This window comes from Lolium rigidum, chromosome 5, assembly GCF_022539505.1.
Source record: "Lolium rigidum isolate FL_2022 chromosome 5, APGP_CSIRO_Lrig_0.1, whole genome shotgun sequence".
NCBI lineage: Eukaryota > Viridiplantae > Streptophyta > Magnoliopsida > Poales > Poaceae > Lolium > Lolium rigidum.
The window spans coordinates 79073712-79095313 of NC_061512.1; the positions used below are offsets into that span (position 1 = coordinate 79073712).

Here is a 21602-nt window from a genome sequence, read left to right on the forward strand (position 1 = left end):
CTCTTGGGGTTGCCCAACGAACGTGTGAAATACACGCCATCACTATGCATGTCCGTCTTGTCTGAAGTAAGAGAGATCTACCACCTTTATGGTTGGAGCATGCATATTGTTAGAGAAGAACATTGAGCCGCTAACTAAAGCCATGAATCATGGTGGAAGTTTCAGTCTTGGACATATATCCTCAATCTCATATGAGAATAATAATTGTTGCCACATGCTTATGCATTAAAGAGGAGTCCATTATCTGTTGTCCATGTTGTCCCGGTATGGATGTCTAAGTTGAGAATAATCAAAAGCGAGAAATCCAAAATGCGAGCTTTCTCCTTAGACCTTTGTACAGGCGGCATGGAGGTACCCCATTGTGACACTTGGTTAAAACATGTGCATTGCAAAGATCCGGTAGTCCAAGCTAATTAGGACAAGGTGCGGGCACTATTAGTATACTATGCATGAGGCTTGCAACTTGTAAGATATAATGTACATAACTCATATGCTTTATTACTACCGTTGACAAAATTGTTTCATGTTTTCAAAATAAAAGCTCTAGCACAAATATAGCAATCGATGCTTTCCTCTTTGAAGGACCATTCTTTTTTACTTTTATGTTGAGTCAGTTCACCTATCTCTCTCCACCTCAAGAAGCAAACACTTGTGTGAACTGTGCATTGATTCCTACATACTTGCATATTGTACTTGTTATATTACTCTATGTTGACAATTATCCATGAGATATACATGTTACAAGTTGAAAGCAACCGCTGAAACTTAATCTTACTTTGTGTTGCTTCAATGCCTTTACTTTGATTTATTGCTTTATGAGTTAACTCTTATGCAAGACTTATTAATACTTGTCTTGAAGTACTATTCATGAAAAGTCTTTGCTTTATGATTCACTTGTTTACTCATGTCATTACCATTGTTTTGATCGCTGCATTCACTACATATGTTTACAAATAGTATGATCAAGGTTATGATGGCATGTCACTTCAGAAATTATCTTTGTTATCGTTTTACCTGCTCGGGACGAGCAGAACTAAGCTTGGGGATGCTTGATACGTCTCCGACGTATCGATAATTTCTTATGTTCTATGCCATATTATTGATGATACCTACATGTTTTATGCACACTTTATGTCATATTCGTGCATTTTCTGGAACTAACCTATTAACAAGATGCCGAAGTGCCGCTTGTCTGTTTTTTGCTGTTTTTGGTTTCAGAAATCCTAGTAACGAAATATTCTCGAATTGGACGAAACAAAGACCCAGGGGCCTATTTCGCCACGAACCTTCCGGAAGACCGAAGAGCATACGAAGTGGGGCCACGAGGTGGCCAAACCACAAGGCGGCGCGGCCAAGGGGGCCCGCGCCGCCCGTGGTGTGGGCCCTCGTCAGCCCCCGACTACGCCCTTCCGCCTACTTAAAGCCTCCGTCGCGAAACCCCCGATGCGAAAAACCACGATACGGAAAACCTTACCGAGACGCCGCCGCCGCCGATCCCATCTCGGGGATTCCGGAGATCTCCTCCGGCACCCTGCCGGAGAGGGGATTCATCTCCCGGAGGACTCTACACCGCCATGGTCGCCTCCGGAGTGATGAGTGAGTAGTTCACCCCTGGACTATGGGTCCATAGCAGTAGCTAGATGGTTGTCTTCTCCTCATTGTGCTTCATTGTTGGATCTTGTGAGCTGCCTAACATGATCAAGATCATCTATCCGTAATACTCTATGTTGTGTTTGTCGGGATCCGATGGATAGAGAATACCATGTTATGTTAATTATCAAGTTATTTCATATGTGTTGTTTATGATCTTGCATGCTCTCCGTTATTAGTAGAGGCTCGGCCAAGTTGATGCTAGTAACTCCAAGAGGGAGTATTTATGCTCGATAGTGGGTTCATGCCCGCATTGACACCTGGGACGAGTGACGAAAGTTCTAAGGTTGTGTTGTGCTCGTTGCCACTAGGGATAAAACATTGGCGCTATGTCCGAGGATGTAGTTGTCGATTACATTACGCACCATACTTAATGCAATTGTCCGTTGCTTTGCAACTTAATACTGGAAGGGGTTCGGATGATAACCTGAAGGTGGACTTTTTAGGCATAGATGCAGTTGAATGGCGGTCTATGTACTTTGTCGTAATGCCCAATTAAATCTCACTATACTTATCATGACATGTATGTGCATTGTTATGCCCTCTCTATTTGTCAATTGCCCGACTGTAATTTGTTCACCCAACATGCTTTTATCTTATGGGAGAGACACCTCTAGTGAACTCGTGGACCCCGGTCCATTCTTTAATACTGAAATACAAATCTCGCTGCAATACTTGTTTTTACCTGTTTTCTTGCAAACAATCATCTTCCACACAATTCGGTTAATCCTTTGTTACAGCAAGCCGGTGAGATTGACAACCTCACCGTTTCGTTGGGGCAAAGTACTTTGGTTGTGTTGTGCAGGTTCCACGTTGGCGCCGGAATCCCTGGTGTTGCGTCGCACTACATCCCGCCGCCATCAACCTTCAACGTGCTTCTTGGCTCCTCCTGGTTCGATAAACCTTGGTTTCTTTCTGAGGGAAAACTTGCTGCTGTGCGCATCATACCTTCCTCTTGGGGTTCCCAACGAACGTGTGAAATACACGCCATCAAGCATATTTTCTGGCGCCGTTGCCGGGGAACTGAAGAAAAGCTACACCACAAAGATTTCTAACTCCCACATCAACTACACGCCACGCACCATGGTCTCCAACAACAAGGACAAGGAGCCTTTTGAGGAAGATATTGAAGACCCCGAGTTCAAAGAAGAAGTTGAGAGCGAAGATGGAGAAGAAGTGGAGGAAGACTCGCGTGCATACCCGCGTGTCACCGTCGCAAGGATTGGAGTGGTGGAAGATCCTTCTAACCCCAAGAAGAGCGCGCGAATTCGCACCGGGGGGAAAGTTCCACGTCACTTCCTAGCTCCAAGGACATCTCCTCCAGGCACCTACAACCCCTTCCGCACTCTAATTCATAATAGTCAAATTGAAAGGATTCCCAAGGCAGTATTGCCTAGAAGTTGGGATATAGATCGCTCTAACACTGCAGGAAGGATGAAGCCTGAAGCTGAAGAGTGGGAAAACAACCCTAAGAGTTGGGACTCGCCGTCGGACATACTTCTTAACCGCGTCGAGCACAATTCGGAGATGATCCGCAACCTCATGTACGAGATTGATGAGCTAAAGGAGCTTGTTAAGAAGCTTATCAAGAATCATCACCACCACCACCGAAGGAGTAATTCATCATTGGTATTGGCACCCCCTTGGTTTGTTCCAAGCTTGGGGGGTGCCGCGGTATCACATCATCACTACCTTTTATCTTTTTACTATCAAGTAGTGTCATATCATGAGTAGGGAAGTTATCATATAAGATGGGTTGCAGTATGGAAGTATCTCTCTTTTAGTTGGTTATCTATGTATCCCTTGGTGTGAGTTATCGTTATGGAATATTAATGAGAAGTTTTATCATTTACATATTGCACATCTTATTTTAGTTTGCAATCTCTATTATATGATTGATCTTGTTGTTAGTATTGGTATCACTTTGGGAGCATTGAGTAATCTATTTGGTTTTGGCAAACTTAGCATTGGTCAATAGCAACAACACTTTGAGTTTAAGTAGAAAAGAGGAAATACATGTAGATATGTTGTTATCTTTCTTTCTTGTCAGCTATGAGCGTAGTATTCTGAAGTTGAAATTATTTGTGCTTACAAGAAGATGCATGATTGTTTCTATCACATGTATATTTGTTTGTTTCCCTCAACTCTTATGCTTGCTAACCAACCTTGCTAGCCAAAGACCTGTACTGAGAGGGAATGCTTCTCGTGCATCCAAACCCTTAAACCAAACCTATGCCATCAGTGTCCACCATAACTACCTACTATGTGGTATTTCCCTGTCATTCCAAGTAAATACTTCATGTGCTACCTTTAAACAATTCAAAAGTTATCATCCCTTATTTGTGTCAATGTTTTATAGCTCATGAGGAAATATGTGGTGTTTTACCTTTCAATCTTGTTGGGCAACTTTCACTAATGGACTAGTGGCTTCATTCACTTATCCAATAATTTTGCAAAAAGAGCTGGCAACGGGGTTCCCAGCCCCAATTAATTAACTTTCATTAATAATTCTCTTCACATGTTTTGCCCTGATTCATTAGTAAGCAACTTAATTTTGCAATAGACACTCCTCCATGGTATGTGAAATGTTGGAAGGCACCCGAGGATTCGGTTAGCCATGGCTTGTGAAAGCAAAGGTTGGGAGGAGTGTCATCCTTAAATAAACTAAAGTACATGTGTAAACAAAAGAAAAGAGGGATGATCTACCTTGCTGGTAGAGATAACGTCCTTCATGGGAGCCGCTCTTTGGAAGTCTGTTTGGCAAGGGGGTTATAGTACCCACTACCATTCGTTGACAACAACAAACACCTCTCAAACTTTACTTTTATGCTCTCTATATGATTTCAAAACTTAAAAAGCTCTAGCACATGATTTAATCCCTGCTTCCCTCTGTGAAGAGCCCATCTTTTACTTTATGTTGAGTCAGTAAACCTATTTCCCTCTATCTTAAGCAAGCAATTGAGTTGTTGTGATCAAACCATTTATATTGTGATCTACTTAATCATGCCTTTTACTCCTCCTTGTTTAGTACAAGTTTTATCTGAATGAATATAGCTTTGAAGGTTATCAATGATTTTGAGGAGATTATTATGATTGAGTATGCAAGTTTCGCTATATAAGCTTTAATATAAGAATGTTGCTCGATAGATAAGTACAATCTGTTAACTGTTCTTTGACCAAGAACGAAGTTTGCCATCACCAATTATGATTTCCTATGCACCTTTATTTGTGATTTCCTTCTACTTGTTTCAAGTTGAATTATATGAGGAAGTTGTTCACCAGAATGTTTTGTGTGAATCAATATGATGCTTCTTGTCCGTATTTTATTTATCGACTCTTCACTCCATAAACATGTGGTCTTGTTTATCGAGTTCGGTTTCGCTTGGGGACAAGCGAAGTCTAAGCTTAGGGGAGTTGATACGTCCATTTTGCATCACTGTTTTATATCATAATTTACTCGTTATTCATTGATATATTTCATATTTAGAGATGATACTTATGTTATTTCACCTATTTTGCATGTTTCATGATTATTGGAGAATCACTCACCGGAGTCGGATTCTCGCTGGAAAAAGAACCGTCAGAATGCAATATTTCTGAAGATCAACAATTGACGGAAATTACACTGAAGATCTTATTTTTCCGGAAGAATGAGCCAGCCAAAAGGAGGGGCCGAGGAGGGCCGCCATGGCCCCCCCCATATATAGGCCGGCGCGGGCTCCACCCTGGCCGCGCCGCCTTGTGGGGAGGGGGCCCACAGCCCCTCTCGACCGCCTCTCTTTCGCGTACTTCATCTACCCGAAAACCTAAGGTGCGGGGAATAATCGCGAGGAGACACAGCCGTCTCTGCGGGGCGGAAAACACCAGAGAGAAAAGAGCTCTCCGGCAGGCTGAAATCCACCGGGGAAATTCCCTCCTGGAGGGGGAAATCGACGCCATCGTCACCTTCATCGAGCTGGACTTCATTGGGATCATCATCACCATCATCTCCACCACCGTCACGGTCATCTCCACCGCTGCACCTCGTCACCGATGTAACATCTAGGGTTAAATCTTGATAGTTTCATAGGGGAAACTCTCCCGGTATTGATTACTCCTTGTTATTGATGCTATTGAGTGAAACCATTGAACCAAGGTTTATGTTCAGATTGTTATTCATCATCATATCACCTCTGATCATATTCCATATGATGTCTCGTGAGTAGTTCGTTTAGTTCTTGAGGACATGGGTGAAGTCTAAATGTTAGTAGTGAACTATGTTGAGTAATATTCAATGGTTTGATATTTAAGTTGTGGTGTTATTCTTCTAGTGGTGTCATGTGAACGTCGACTACATGATACTTCACCTTTATGGGCCTAGGGGAATACATCTTGTATTCGTTTGCTAATTGTGGGGTTGCCGGAGTGACGACAACTCTGAACCCCCGTTGCTATATCGATGCGAGGAGGGATAGCAGGATCTCCGAGTTTAAGGTCTGTGGTTAGATTTATCTTAATTACTTTCTTGTATTTGCGGATGCTTGCAAGGGGTATAATCACAAGTATGTATTAGTCCTAGGAAGGGCGGTGCATTAGCATAGGTTCACCCACACAACACTTATCAAAACAATGAAGATTAATCAACTATATGAAGCGAAAGCACTAGACTAAATTCCCGTGTGTCCTCAAGAACGTCTGGTCATCATAAGTAAACAAACCAGCTTGTCCTTTGTGCTAAAAAGGATTGGGCCACTCGCTGCAACTATTACTCTCGCATTTTATTTACTTGTACTTTATTTATCTGCTATATCACAACCCCGGGAATACTTGTCTGTGAGCATTTACAGTGAATCCTTCATCGAAACTGCTTGTCAACACCTTCTGCTCCTTGTTGGGTTCGACACTCTTATTTATCGAAAGTACTACGATACACCCCCTATACTTGTGGGTCATCAAAGACGCATGGATTGGAGGAAATTTGTAATTTTGTGCTTGTTTTCTATTAGTTTAGTACTTGTTGCTATGATCAGTGGGATGTAGAGATCAAAACCATGCTTGTTGATGTAATGTAGGTGGTCAATGCTTGTTGAGAACAAAATCATGCTTGTAACCAACTATGACTATGGAATAAATATGAATTTCTTCAGTAATTGAATTGCATTCACGCAGTGATGATAGAATTTCAGAAATTGAAGGGTGTCAATATCATTTTTGTAGCACTGATAGCATTCAAGTGTTTATAAATTTAAATCTGAAACATAACTTAGTTCTAGCATCTGAACCATCATTCAGTTATTGCATTACAAATCTCACTGAGGTGCAGTCTGACTATTTTGAATTTCTTCTGGAATGTGATATGCCACTGCCTCATTCAAATCAGGCAATTGAGTTCTTGGTTGGTCATCACCAAATAGCAAATAATATGTTGATCTTGGACCTATGTTGTAACCTCTTCTTCTTGCATTTGATGCAGTAGGTTCCTCCATATTTGTCTGCTAATGAAGTTGTTTCTTTCCTCCCCCTCTTCCTTTTGGTGGCTGTGATGAACTCGCCCCCTCTTCCAAATTTGGCTCTTTTCTTTTAATCCCTTTTCCTCTTTATCTTGCACTTGCTCTTCCTCTATCTGCTTGTGCAGTAGCTCTGCCTCTTCCAGCTTCTCTTCCTCCCCCTCTTCCTCTATCTGCTTGTGCAGTAGCTCTGCCTCTTCCAGCTTCTCTTCCTCCTCCTCTTCCTCTTGCACTTGCCCTGCCTCTTGTAGTTAAGCCACCTCTTGGTTGGGCAGTGGTTAGCCTTGTAGGTGGCAGTTCTTCTCTTGCAGACACAACAAAAGCACTTTCTTCAGGTAATGGTTGTTGCACTCTTGGTATAGGGAAATAAGCTGCAGCCTGTTAAAACATTGATTAAAATATTGGTATAGGGAAAGTGATTGAAATATTGGTATAATGGAACATGGAGTTACCTCTTGGCCCATTTGATGCACCATTGACCTCATTTGATGCATTGGATCATTTATAGGGTCAGGAGTGATAGGCATTTCTATGCATGATTTTGCTGAAAATGGTTTCCAACATTGATAGTACAGGAAACTCTCTAGCCTCAAGAATGTAGCTGTTAAAAACTTCAGAATGATTATTCAGAAGCATGTCACATTTTGGAAAATCATTGAAAAAAGCTTTAATCCATGTATTTGGCTGCAATTCCTCCACCCATGTCCAAGCTTCTTCACTGTCCACTTTCATTTTCTCCATATTTCTTTCTCAAGTTGGAATATTTGTAGACCTTGCTACTGCCCATAGATCATTCTTCAGAGTTTGGACTTTATGTTTCTTGTGAAAATTCTGTTAAATGTGTCTCACACAATGCCTATGCATTTCAGAGTTCTGCAACCTTCCAAGAAACCCCTCTTGCATGCATCATATGACCAATATAATGTGGCCAGATGCTCTTTAGGAACATCATCTGCAGCTTCTTTAATTTGAGCCAGGATTTGATCGCCTCAACTCCTGCTCATAGTCACATAACAGGGCAAACTGCTCCTTTTCATCCCCATGAATTATGTTCAGTGCTGCCTTCCGTGCCCTTCCCAACTTAAATCTGTTTAGGCACATATTGAATTTCCTTTGAACTTTGGCTGCAAATGCTTTCAAGCCTAGTTTCTGGTTATCTCTGAATTCATCAATGAAGATCTGGGTGAGGAAAGGAGCTGTCAGTGACTTCAACTCCCAGTACCTCTCACAAGTGTGCTCACTGCAATGTTGTCTCACTACAATGGCTCCATCCCTTTTCTCTTCTGCCACCTTGATCATCCAAGGACATCCTTCCTCACAATGAGCATCAAGCCTAGTTGCTTCATTCCTTGACTTCCTAATCTTAACTCTCTCATTCACACCATAAGCTGTCAAAGCCTTCCTAATTTCAGCCATGCTAGAAAATAACATGCCTACTTTGAAGACAGGGGTTGCCATGTCAACTTTAGGGTTGAATTCTTTGAACTTGTATTTCAGAAGTTTCTGCTGCTCATTTGTCAGTTTCAAATTATCATGATCAAGACCAGCATCATCCTCACACTCAACTATGTCTATGCACTCATTGTGGTCATTAACATCCTTGTCATTGTTATCTAGAAACAAATCATCATCACCATCTTCTGCGTCATAGTCAATGTCATAGAAATCACTGTCAGTGTTACCATCATCCTCATCCTCATCCTCATCCTCACTATGTAACTCCCCTGATGACAGACATGCAGAGGACGCAGGTTCTTCATCAATCTGTTTCTCTTGCTCTGCTCCATCTCCAGCTCCTGTGTATTTGCTTGGAATTGGCACAACTACATCTATCCTCAGCCCCTGCAAGAAATTGTTATGATCCACCATAATTGACAGTGTCTTCACATCTCTCACAGCTGCCATCATTGCAACAATGTCACCATCATTCTCAATGAGACACAATCCATCTCTCATGTCACTCCCAGGAACACATCAGTAGAACTTTGTTTTCTCTGTAATATCATTCCCTCCTTGATTAGCAAAATCCTCAAGCCACAGAAGTGAGAAAGTATCAGTGTTGCAATTGCCAAAGAAATCCACAGTCCCACCAACATACTGCAAATGCTCCTTGAGACCATAGAAAAACCCATTGTGATCCAACTCAATTGTAAACCTATCAGGATCATCTGCAGAATTCAGATCAAGTGTTAAAATTCAGTTAACACTGAACTGTCAAAATTCACTTAAAACAACAGTCTTGATATTCAGTAAACTTGTGCAGCTTCAATTTCGATCTAAACTTTGTAAAACAAGATGGATTACTGCTACATTGTTACAAACACAATACCAGCAATGGAATATATGCATTCATCGGAACTGAATCGGCTTGTTCATCTACAAAAATCGGAGCTTTTCCGATCAACTTTTATTGTCGCCAAACATGAACACCAACCATATCGAGCAATACCTTTCCCAAATGTATCCCTAAGCACTACAACAAAGTTCTTGACTAATTTTGCGCAGCTAATCGTCCAGACATGAGCAAGATCAGCCTCGCGAATTCCATGGCCGTGGAGGATAAAAGCAGAGAAGAGGACGAGAAAAAGAAAACGAGAACAACGACGAGAAGTACTGTAGTGCGGAGGTTCCTCGCGCCACTCTCGCTGGCAAGGATCGTCCGCCATCTCCTCCGCCGCCATCCACGAAGTCGCCTCCGTCCTCGCCACCCACGAAGTCGCCTCCGTCCTCGCCACCCATGAACCATGAGGAGAAAGGAAAAGAACGCAACGTCCTGCGTGATTTCTGCGGTGGTTATACAGAGAGAGGGCGAGGATCTGTTCGCAATTATCTATTTTCTTCAATGCTCCAACGAAAACCATCATCTCCCTCCTGGAAACTACCACGCGTCACCTCCACACTTAATTGTATGAGTTGTGCACGTCCAGAACAAGTTGTTGTATGAGTGGAACACACTTTGAGAGATGTTGTATGAAAATGCACATAGAAGACAAGTTGTTGTACCTCTCGTGCAATTACCTCAACATTTTAACAACAAGTCTGTCCGGTGAGCCCCGTCTATCAGCGCTGAGTTGGCGATACAGATGGAGAAGAAGATGAGCTGAACGTGGAGCCCAACTGTCAGCCCCACATCTTTCCTATTCTTCCTGTTCCTCCTCTATTTTTTCTCTTTCATTTTTCCTGGCGTTCACCCGTCCCTGGCCGATGCTCGCCCCCGCCCGCGGCCATCCTTGTCCCCAAGCTCGCCTCCACCGACGGCCTTCCCCATCCCCGAGCTCACCCTGCGCCGGCGGCCTTCCCCGTCCCCGAGCTTGCCTGCGGCCGTCCCCGTCCCCGATCTTGCCCGCCACCGCCCCGTCCTCGAGCTCGTTTGCACCGGCGGCCTTCCCCATCCCCGAGCTCGCCCGCGGCCTTCCCCATCCCCCAAGCTCGCTTGCGCCGGCGGAACAGGAGGCAAAGGGCTGGCGAGCGTGGCCTACGACCAGTGGTGCGGCCGTGCGGGGTGAGCCACGTAGTGGCGAAAGCTGTGGAGCGGGCGAGGAAGCGCCGGGAAGCGGCGCTGGCACGACTCCGGTCGGCGGTGCTAGTTGTGGTGGCGCGCTCGCCGGCGCGGGCGGAGGCCGATGGGGTCGAGCGAAACCGGCATCATCTTGACGAAGAGCATGTATCGTGGACGGCGGCCCAGGAGTTGGTCGCCCGTCGCCGGACGTTAGGCAGCACTGTCGCGCGGCCCGCGCTGCGCAGCAGCCGCGGGAGAGAAACAACCGAGGAGGAGGAAGAAGGATAGGGAGTGGAAAGAAAAGATGAGGCCTGATAGGTGGGCCCATGTCCACCTCAGATTGTGCTACACATAAGCTGCCAGCTCAGCCTTACATATGGACCAGTTGCTGTTAAAATATTGTTAGACGACTATTTACTCGATTTGTAACGCTATGGGATAGAAGTTTTAGTTTTTAGCAAAAATTTCCAAGAATGGTACTCACCTGTAACCAATGCCCCAATTATGGTTGATTTGTGTAATTTACTCCGGAAGGTGGGAAGGATTCACGGAGAAATCTATCCTAATCCAACATAGCATTGACTGGTTTTTCTTTGACAATTACAATGCCACGTCAGCTAAACCGCAAACCAAAATAATTTTATCCAGCTCAACTTAAAAGACAATCATGAAGCAATTTTATTTATGATTTGAAAGTCCACCTCAACTTGTATTTACTTATAAGAACAAAATTTACTTCAAAAGGTTTTAACTTTCGATATTTTTGTTCAATATTTGGGTCCATATACAGACATAAAAGTGTGGAAGTCTCTAGACCATTATCAACATACAAGTGAAGTAAATCTCAACGCAATCCTCATACTATATAAAAAACGATCAAAAACTGAATTCTTCATTCATAATAACGGCACGTAACCTAAAAGATAAATTTCATCCCCTTTGTAAATAGATGATGATGCAAATTGCTAAATGCAACACACGAGAAAGCACCTAAGTATTGCTAGGAATAAACCTATTAAAAAGATAGAGATTACAAGGCATTATAAATTCTTCTTGCTTTAAAAACAAGCGAGGGAGGATCAAATAATCCCTTGCGATTATTTGGTATTGCGGGTTGGCGAACGCTGACTAAGATAACGATTTTGCGTAATGAATATCTCCTGAAGAGTCTTGTTGTGTTCTTCAAGATAAGCAATCATGCGGTTGTTTCTGCATATGTTTCTTCACCAATCTTGTTCACATGATTAGCAAATTTTTTTTGCACATATCATTAAGCGCATACTTGTGCTCAATTTTGTCAAAACATTCATGAACGTTAGCGCAGTGTGAAGATTCTTTACTCTGGTCGTACTCAAGCTTACCAACCCTTTCTTCAGCAGGTTCCTCCTTGCGGATGAACATCCTGAGAAGGTTTTAGCCTTCTTGAGTATGCTTTTCCTCCTGCTCAAGTTTGTCAAGACGTTCATGCACATTAGCGCAGTGTGAAGATTTTTTACTCTAGTTGTACTCAAACTTACCAACCCTTTCTTCAAGAGTCAGCAGGTTCCTCCTTGCGGATGAACATCCTGAGAAGGTTTTAACCTTCTTGAGTATGCTTTCCCCCTGCTCCTCCCTCAACCTTGCTCTGGTGTTATTCTTGGGGAGAAGGGCAGTTGGCGTACTCGGCTGCTTCCACATGCTCCTTTTCGCCGCCATTGCTTAGTGATTGGATTTTGCTCATGAGTTTGTCATACCAGGTCCATTCTTCCTTGTTGGGATCTTGATGGTTGTAGACATGCTCTATACAGAGATCATCGTCAGAGTTGTATCTAAAGTACCTGAAAAGAGCTCAAACCGTTGCATTCTTGCCATCATACTTCTTGATTTTTATTTGTATCTTACTCATGTGAGGTTTTAGATCTTGTGGTTATCTTCAGGTGAAGCTCCATTTTACCAAAGCGGATTTCGGATGAAAAACTTATTGCGTTTTTGGTTTTCAAGGTTCTACCAGTTCATCTCTTTTAGAGAGGTCAAACATTTAATCTTACGGATATACTCCTTTCTTGGAATATGACGTTTTCTCTTCTTGAACTTGCAGAGCTTCTTGTTATCTTCAAAACAAGCATATGTTCATGGAAATCGAGATCTACCACCACCACACACACACACACACACCAAATCTCCGGCCCCAACTGATGCCCTCAATTATCTGGTTCTAGTCCAAACTTCCACAATAAAAATATTGGCTAGTCAAATTTTTTGTTGACCTCTCCGTTACCCAAGAGTTGGTGAACAGTACCAAGAGAAATGAGCTACAGTGACCAATAATATTATATGCCAAAAAATTGTCAACCATCAAAACCAACACCAAACATACCTAATAGTAACAAAACAACTATCCGCAGCCACACAACGTATATCTCTCCAAACCGTGTATATATCCCCAGATAATATATATCATCACCACATCATTAAGAGCATACAAAAATCAAACTAAAAACAAGTTAAAACCCATTTGCCTGAAACAACGGTGTGTATCTAGTTGTCTTCCTAGTATGGTGAGGCTGGTGATTAGATCAACTTCTCTTGAACCAGAAATAAAGCTGTTTAACTAAATAACCACCAACAAACATGCCTTGATAAACAGCCTGCAAAGAATTTCCGATAAACAGCCCGGAAAGAATTTCCACGAGCAATTATTTACTCACCAAAATGTAGTATAAGAATTGTATTACTAATTGTATAATACTAGTGAACTGTATCATGCCAAATAGGCGATCAACTCCTGGAAATCAGAGACAACCCAGTCGGCTTTTCTTGCGACTGGTTCCCTCATCTGCACCCCTCCATAGCAGACAAAGAGGTCTGCTCCACCAGGTTGGCGAGCCTACAAGACCATACACGGAAAAGATGATTTATGTTTTTGATGTTCCATCCACGGGAAAGGTCCTTTCTGTAGCAGTGACAGTTAAGTATGATCTATTTCCAGAGCTAATTCTGCAGTGCTATGGGGAAATTAATATCAAGATGAGAGAAAAGAAACCATGGGCCTGATGCCTGATCAATCAAAGCAATCCCAGTAGCAAAATCGCTAGACCAATTCAACCATTTCTGTTCTATATGCACTGATTACAAATGGAAATTTACTAATCATTATTATATGCAATTTAATCCCGTTAATCAATTGATGATGGGTATGATATGCCTTACTGTAGGGCTATCATTGTTCCATAAGCATCACTATGACGAACAATTAAATACCTCAAGATCAGTTGCACCATCTCCAATCATAACGAGTGTCTTGTAACCACACATCTGCATACACAACGTACATCAGTAATGTGCCAGGAAGCAAAAAAGTGATGTGCTAAGAGTTACTATCAGACCTGTCGTATTTGTCGAACTGCTATGGCTTTACCACCACTTCGGGAAGTAGGCTCTGCTGGGTCAAACCCAACATATTCTCCATAATTTCCAAACAGTAGTTGGTTTGCATAAATGTTTTCAGGGGGGATGCCAAGCTCCAATGCGAGAGGCTGACAGAGAAAGCAGTAGTGTACCTCTTAGCAATTTATGAAGAGGGACTGGTAAACATAGCTGAAATTCTTAGAAAGAGGTCCATTTAAAACCCTCAACTATAGTGTCTGGGCCGGTTTGAACCTGAACTATGAAACCGCATATATCAAATCTGAACTTTCTGAAGTCAATTAATTTGAAGTTTTGGACCCTAGGCCGGTTTTGGAGTGATTTTACATTTTGCAGTTTTCAAATAAAATGTGAAAATATTCATAGATGTAGCCATGTAGGGAATGCTAGGACATGTACAAAAAAGACATGAAATAGATTCCTCTTATCATTTACAGACGGCATGCTTTCCATTTCTTTGGGGATTAATTTTGCAGGTTCTCAATTTAATCGTCCCTGTGTTTACAATTTTATATCAAACTTTTCAAAAACTTTCAATATGCAAAACCAGACTAAGCTGTTAAGTGGCGTGTCCTCTTCTGAAATTCTCAAAGATCTTAAACAATTGCAGGTATGTAAAAGCTAGAGTGAGGGCTGAAAAAAATCAACCAATATGATCATCTGCTTTCCATACAAATAACATATAAGATAATTGAATTTCCAGTCAGAAATATTTTTAGGACTTTATTCGTTATCGTTTCGTAGCATTCCTTACATCCATGAATTCTTTCTAACTTTTTCTTAAATACCCAAAATACAAAACCACTTTTCAAAACCAGTGTCATTCATTTTAAACCATTTAAGAAAGTTCAAGATTTAATATACTCCCTCAGTCTCATGAAACTTGTCTGAGATTTGTCCAAATTTGGATGTATCTAAATACTAGATAGTGTCTAGATACATCTAATTTTTGACAAATCTAAGACAACTTTCATAGGACAGAGGGAGTACACATTTCCATCGTTCAAGGATTTGATTTAAAATGGGATTTTTTTTCATAATTGCAGAATCTAGCTTTCTTTCTATTTCCAACTTAAGAAGTCTCACTACAGTCATCTTACGAAATAGGAGATCACATACCACACAAGGGTAGAACTATATAAACGTAAGTCAATCTGAAAGAGATTTTCCAATGAAATCAACGAGAGCTTCATGAATCAAATCAGATTTCAATTCGCATAATGACTACCCTGAAATATCATCGGGAAAGTATCAGTGGAAGTCATATACCTTGAACATCTGTCGGAAGCCACCAGAGACAAGGTAGATATCAACATTTTTGGCTCTTAGCCTTTCGATCAATTTAGCAATTCCAGGAGATATCCTGTAGATCAACATTTGCCCAACAACATCAGCAATACCAGAAAGCTAGGTACTCTTAGCATCTTGATGAATTTAGCAATTCCAGGATATATCCTGTAGATCAACATTTTCCCAACATCATTAGCAATACCAGAAAGCTAGGTACTCTAAGCATTTTCATCAAGTTAGAAATTCCAGGAGATATCCTGTAGATCAACATTTGGCCAACATCATTAGCAATACCAGAAAGCTAGGTACAGGTACGACACTTTTCCACTGTAACATGGAAATTCTATTTGGCGGCTGTACAAATAAGAAACTTGTAATGTTGAAGTAGCAATGAGCTAAACATTACCCATTTGTTAAAACATAATCAAAAATATCAAGTACTGCAGTTTCCGATATATCAAAACAGGCAGAAAATATCAATAATATTTTCCATGCAATAACCGTCTGCAATAACTTAATCTGGCGAATGATACAATCAGGCTACAACTGGGCTTACCTTGGTGGCCTCTTCTCCATGCATTCGTTAACTTGGTACAAGGATGGCTTGAACAAGGACAGCCGAGCCGCTAGCGCCTCTTCAAACGGAACCGATCCAGTCATCGCCCTAGAAACATCATGCGAAATGAGCACTTGAGTGGGGAATTCTACACTAACATCGCCGCAATTTTCAGCGGATAACTTTGCTAATGCAAGCCAGCATCTCTTTACTTGGCCGTCCACTCAGCGACCGCCGGCCCCGCTCCGCAGAAATCGGCGAGCTCATCGATACCCTCGTCCAGGCAGACCGTGCTATCGACATCGAAGCACACCGCATCGGCGTTGCACCAGGTCCTGATAACCTCTGTACAAGGGAAAGTACATAATGGTGTTAGGCATTTAGGCGCAGCGTGACTGCACACGACAAAGGATTCTCGGCAGAATGACCTTCTGAAGGTAGGCGGTTCTCCGGACCAGGGGAGTTCGGCCCGCTCTTGGGCACCTCCAGCGCAGCTGCTACGAAGCCCGGAAGATTCGAGAGCTTAACACCACGAAACGAAAGATCTCCGGAGCCTGCTGCTGAATACCAGTTCAGTGGTGGCCGGATCGACGGCAACCGAGGAGCCTGAAACCGCTGGCTCGGGCAGATTCGCGTACTAACCAGCCGGGCCATATGTATGAAACGCCCTGCAAGAACCAAACGACGACGACGTCAGCAGCGCGCATCGCTGGATCATGTGAAAAGGGAACAATTCGAGCAGCAAATTGACACCGTATCCAGGTGCGTCCATCCCGAATTCGAAGAAAATATAGTAAATCCGGCAACTGAGAGCTCGGTGATCTCACCTTTGAGTCGATGGCGCGCGGCGGCGGCGGCGGGCGGCGGTTTCTGTTCCGTCAGCTTGAGTGAAGTGGTGACGACTGCCTCACTGTGTCTGTGACCGGTAAGATGCAATGCAAGGGGTCTTCTGCGATCCAACGGTCTCGATGAGACCACGTCGGTGCTCTGCCTCGGCTCGTGCCGCTACGCGCACCCGCAGAGTTGTACCCAGGAGGTTGGCTATTGACTTCCCCCTCTGGCATGGCCTTGGCCTCCTTCAGGGCCTCGCTCCCGATCGCCGCCGCCACCGCCGTCGTGAGGACCCGTGCCGCCGTCGTCCGCCGCGCCATGTCCTCCTCCTCCGTCTCCGTCTCTGGCTCGCAAGCGAGGGTGGGCGTGGTGCAGATGACCTCCGTGGGGGACCTCGACGCCAACTACGCCACCTGCTCCCGCCTCACCAAGGCAAGCCTCTCACTCCCTTCCCCTAACCCTGCACGGCCGTGCCGCCGCGAGATTGGAGCTGATCACCTGCTGCGATTTGCAACTGGAGTTAGCCTCTGATTGCCGCGTGTAGCTATCAGGCAATGTGTTCTCGCTGTGGAGTTGCAGAAATGGTTGCATTTCGTCTCACGAAAACTAGAAATAGGATGGAAAAATCGGCATTAGATATCATATGCTCTTGTGGGATCTGGGATGCACGAATAGATGTACCAAAGCTGAGCTCTATGCCCTATCGGTGTCTTCATTGGTTTTATTCTTCTTGCAATATTCAGTGCTGTTCCTTTCAGTTTCCCTACTCCACTTTATACTAGAATACCAGATCAACGCAGAGTAGACCAACCTGAGATGATCTTTTCGTAGGAAGCTGCTGCCGCCGGAGTGAAATTTCTCTGCTTCCCTGAGGTCTTCTCATTCATAGGATCCAAGGATGGAGAGTCGGTTAAGATAGCCGAATCACTGGATGGCCCAATAATGCAGAGATACTGCTCACTTGCAAAGTCAGTAAGAACATATTTCTCAATTTTCTTTTGCCATTCTCACAGCAGAGCCTTCTCATTCGAATTTTGTAGTGACTATGTCTTCTGATTTCCTAATCTACTTCAGCTACTAGCCTTCGTGTTTATACTCTATCAACTCTTTAGATTTAGCAGTCGTTGTTTCGTAGTGTCTAACTCAGTACGCCATCTTACAAATGAATCTTCTAACCTTCAGTATGCGTCTTTCTCCTTTGTACATCTTTTAGCCTGTATGGATAAGAACACAAGTGTATGTGTAGCTCCTTTACCTGTGTATTGACACAAAGTTTTCATTTGTGATTTAAGTTTTGTTGAATAAGTGAATTAGCCTGTTGGGTCCTTACCTTAGCTTCATTCTGCAGTGACTCAAGTATGTGGTTGTCTCTTGGAGGGTTTCAAGAGAAAGGGCCGGATGATTCACACCAGTACAATACACACGTATTAATCGATGACTCTGGAAAAGTTAGGAGCTCATATCGAAAAATACATTTGTAAGTGCCTTTTCCATGGCTCTTGGGAGAAATTTTCTTTCAGAAATACTTGGAAGCAGTTTATTTTAGCTGCCTATTCTATGGCATCCATAGAATGTTGAACAGTAGGTTTTCAGTTTACATAGGTAAGGGAACGATGAGATGCATTCAAGTGTTATGCTGCATATATATTGTCACTTCTGGATAAGAGAAACATTGACCGTGACTACATTTTGGCATGCCATGGATTTTAATAAATATATCTTAGCAACCATAGTCATATCACGAAGCCACAGAGTTATATTCTGAACGTCCGTCTGAATAATGAACTTTGGGTAAATGACTGTTGCTTATTTCTTCCTTTACCTTTTCCTTCTTGTTGTGGTGCATTTGCAACACTGTAGTTTGGTTATTCACATTGGGATTATTATGCTGAAGGTTTGATGTGGATGTACCTGGCAATATGGTGTATAAGGAAAGCCGATTCACGACAGCAGGTGTTTACTTATTAAATTCTTAAGTTTTCCTAGTTTTCTCTATTATGTGCTAAATGTTTGTGGGTCCTCGAAGAGTAAACGGCCATTTTATCTGTTGCATTTTTTTTTTTCAAATCTTTCATACCGATGGTGCGGCATAAGTGTGTCCTATAAATTTACTCATGTTAAATTTAGCTTTAGTTTCTAACTTGACGTTACTTTTCTTAATGCCATTTAGTTAAACAACTTCAAATGATAGAGATCGTATTCGACTGGCAGCAGCACTCTGTGCCCTGTTTATTCTGGATTCCTAAACTTTCTACAAAATTTAATATGCTGTATCTGGTTTGCAATTTTCAATGATCTTTACCGTCTTAGTAGATTTTGTAAGACAATAAATATGTATCACTGGTAATATTAGTGTTTTCTGTGCTGTCAAGCTAAGCGAGTAAGTGTTAGAAAGTGTTGAAATTATCTGTTCTTTTCACACTGATGCATGTCTTCTGCCAATGATTATGAATGATATTGCAATGACGTTCGACGGGATCTTTGTATCAGAAATTCAGCATAAACTGGAAGACTAGCTTATTGCTCTCTCATTCTCTTGTAAAATGTTATTTCTAGTAGAAAATCATATCTGCTTGGATCATTAGGAAATCCTATAAGGATAAGTAAACTTTACACTGTTCTGCGCATTCAAACCAACCAAGATATTTTTCCTTAGAAAAACCCAACCAACCAAGTTGCCAAATTTGAGCTTTACTTGACTGCGGAAGGGATTCAACATAGTACTCTAATAGTACCTGCGGAGTATCCAATTGATTTCTAGTTCATATTTTATATGTGATTTTTCATGATATATCTACTATCTTATCAGGTGATACTGTCGTTGCGGCGGATAGCCCTTTTGGACGATTGGGGCTTACGGTTTGCTATGATTTGAGATTTCCAGAGATTTATCAATGTTTGCGTTTTAAGCACCAAGCACAGGTGATTGTGTATGCCAGTGCACTATACATAAGATTTAAGATGGCTTTATATTAAGATCTTTTTCATCATGCATTCATACCCCTTTAAAAATGTCAAAATAATTGCATACTTTTCTAGTATTTTCTTATAATTTCATCTTTTGTTAGGTCTTGCTTGTACCATCTGCGTTCACAAAGGTAACCGGGGAGGCACACTGGGAAATTCTTCTTCGTGCTCGTGCAATCGAGACACAATGTTATGTACGTAAATCTAACCCTTTTTGCTGCTCGTTAACTTTTACATGTAGGATTTTCTTTGACAGTTTTACATGTAGGGTTCTAATGTTTCATATAGTTGACACAGCATGACATGATAAATTAAAATTTAATGTTAGATTTTTTTTAGTCAAATACCTATTGTGTTGGTAGTTTCACACCATGGAGCACATGTTTGAACCACATCACAGCACTGTAGGTGAATAATTTGTCGTCTCTGGTTGGATATTCAGAACAGTTGAGCTTTGCTTATTTCAAAAGCCTTTGCATTATATGGAATTCAGAGAAATATCAAAATTGTTTGTTAGCTTTCTAAGTTAGGCAACTTAAAATAACTTTCAAATATTCCCCAGGTTATTGCTGCGGCTCAAGCTGGAAAACACAATGAGAAAAGAGAAAGCTACGGTGATTCTATAATTATTGACCCATGGGGAGTAGTTATAGCTCGACTTCCAGGTATAGATTTTCATTTTATGTTATGATTCTTGTGTTGAGACTTGGGAGATTATCTTCGGTCCTTTTCAGATTTTGTATATTACTATAGTTATAAGAACCATCAAGAGTGCCTTTCTTTTGAGCTCCTCATCAATATTTGCTTCTTTTATATGCTTGTCCTGGAAAATAGAGTCAAATATTATCATGCTGATGCTTTTGTGTTCGTCTTTTATTCAATGTTTACAATACAATATGTGGAACAAGTTTTACAATGTAGTGCCACTTGCATGGTCTTTTGATTGTAAGACAAATGTTTTTTTTTTCTACAGATCGACTGTCCACTGGATTTGCAGTAGCAGATATCGACTTGTCAAAAGTTGAGGCTGTGCGAACCAAAATGCCAATTTCTGAGGTAACAATGTCTCATGTGCCATCTTTGTACTTCCGTCGAAGTACTCCAGAAGCTGTACTCCTGTTACTCCTGTAATGTTTGAACTGTCTTATGTTTTGCAGCAGCGCAAGTTTGACAGCATCTTGAAATCCTCATCATTGTAACTGCCACGCTTATTAGAGTCGTCGCTATCATCTTATGAGAGAGCTGGCCTTGCACGGTTCGCGCTCATTTCCACATTCCAGAGATTCTTCTTGTGTGTAACTGCCATTTTGTTGAGAAAATGATCCAATAGTTCATTACGGACTTCAGTGAGATATGGTGTAGAACAAAATAAGCTGCAATGGTAGTAAGTAGCATATATATCTTGTAATGTAAATATAGCATCCATACTTGGCTCAGAGCACCTTATATGCCGTAATTTGGCAAGAACATGCGATGTATGAGTATGAGCGTGGGGCTTGCCTGAACCAAAAGCGCGGAGCAAGAAGATGCGATTCCTGGAAAAGAATGTTGCTTCTTTTGCTAGTCAGCTAAAGGCCGCCATTCACCTCCAAGGCAAATCCCTCCATTGTGCCCACCTCTCTATCTCTGAAACATTCGCTATTTTGGAGCAATCTGGCTGCCCGTAGCCCTTTGTTTTTTTTTTGCGATAAAAGCAGCTGATATTAATTCGGACACATTACAGAAAGGCCCTCAGAAAGAACAAAAAAACAACCCAGCCCAACTGCAACAGGACGACGCCGGCGACGACACAGCGCTGTCGGTGGCGCGCCGCCGCACATGCTCCTCAAGACGCCTTGGATCAGGAGCAACCCCAAGCCAGCGGGAAGTCGCCGAACACCGATCCCGAAGGATCTACACCGGCGGCCGCCAACATCGT

The 21602-nt window shown here is 42.3% G+C and overlaps 2 protein-coding genes across 2 annotated transcripts; one reads left to right on the top strand and one right to left on the bottom strand.

Annotated features, from left to right (window-relative positions):
* Window positions 1-13035: 13035 nt before the first annotated feature.
* On the bottom strand, window positions 13036-16786 carry LOC124652735 (phosphoserine phosphatase, chloroplastic-like). Its single transcript, XM_047191776.1, has 8 exons — window positions 16714-16786; window positions 16315-16554; window positions 16099-16231; window positions 15887-15994; window positions 15310-15403; window positions 14001-14150; window positions 13876-13929; window positions 13036-13501 (listed from the first exon to the last, which is right to left on the bottom strand). Exons 2-8 carry the CDS (start codon window positions 16538-16540, stop codon window positions 13376-13378), a joined length of 891 nt encoding a protein of 296 aa, XP_047047732.1. The 5' UTR covers window positions 16541-16554; window positions 16714-16786; the 3' UTR covers window positions 13036-13375.
* A 163-nt stretch (window positions 16787-16949) lies between these two features.
* On the top strand, window positions 16950-21189 carry LOC124652935 (deaminated glutathione amidase, chloroplastic/cytosolic-like). Its single transcript, XM_047191982.1, has 9 exons — window positions 16950-17149; window positions 17549-17685; window positions 18066-18194; window positions 18612-18670; window positions 19527-19639; window positions 19786-19878; window positions 20247-20349; window positions 20658-20740; window positions 20842-21189. Exons 1-9 carry the CDS (start codon window positions 17036-17038, stop codon window positions 20881-20883), a joined length of 873 nt encoding a protein of 290 aa, XP_047047938.1. The 5' UTR covers window positions 16950-17035; the 3' UTR covers window positions 20884-21189.
* Window positions 21190-21602: the final 413 nt, after the last annotated feature.

Excerpts from the sequence above, each read along its gene's own strand:
- LOC124652735 (XM_047191776.1), bottom strand. The coding sequence starts at position 16,540 with ATGGCCCGGCTGGTTAGTACGCGAATCTGCCCGAGCCAGCGGTTTCAG. Across the intron at positions 13,930-14,000 it reads CAGTTCGACAAATACGACAG|ATGTGTGGTTACAAGACACT; the intron begins GTCTGATAGTAA and ends TTGTGTATGCAG. Across the intron at positions 13,502-13,875 it reads ATGGTGCAACTGATCTTGAG|GCTCGCCAACCTGGTGGAGC; the intron begins GTATTTAATTGT and ends ATGGTCTTGTAG.
- LOC124652935 (XM_047191982.1), top strand. The coding sequence starts at position 17,036 with ATGTCCTCCTCCTCCGTCTCCGTCTCTGGCTCGCAAGCGAGGGTGGGC. Across the intron at positions 17,150-17,548 it reads CCTGCTCCCGCCTCACCAAG|GAAGCTGCTGCCGCCGGAGT; the intron begins GCAAGCCTCTCA and ends ATCTTTTCGTAG. Across the intron at positions 18,195-18,611 it reads TCATATCGAAAAATACATTT|GTTTGATGTGGATGTACCTG; the intron begins GTAAGTGCCTTT and ends ATTATGCTGAAG.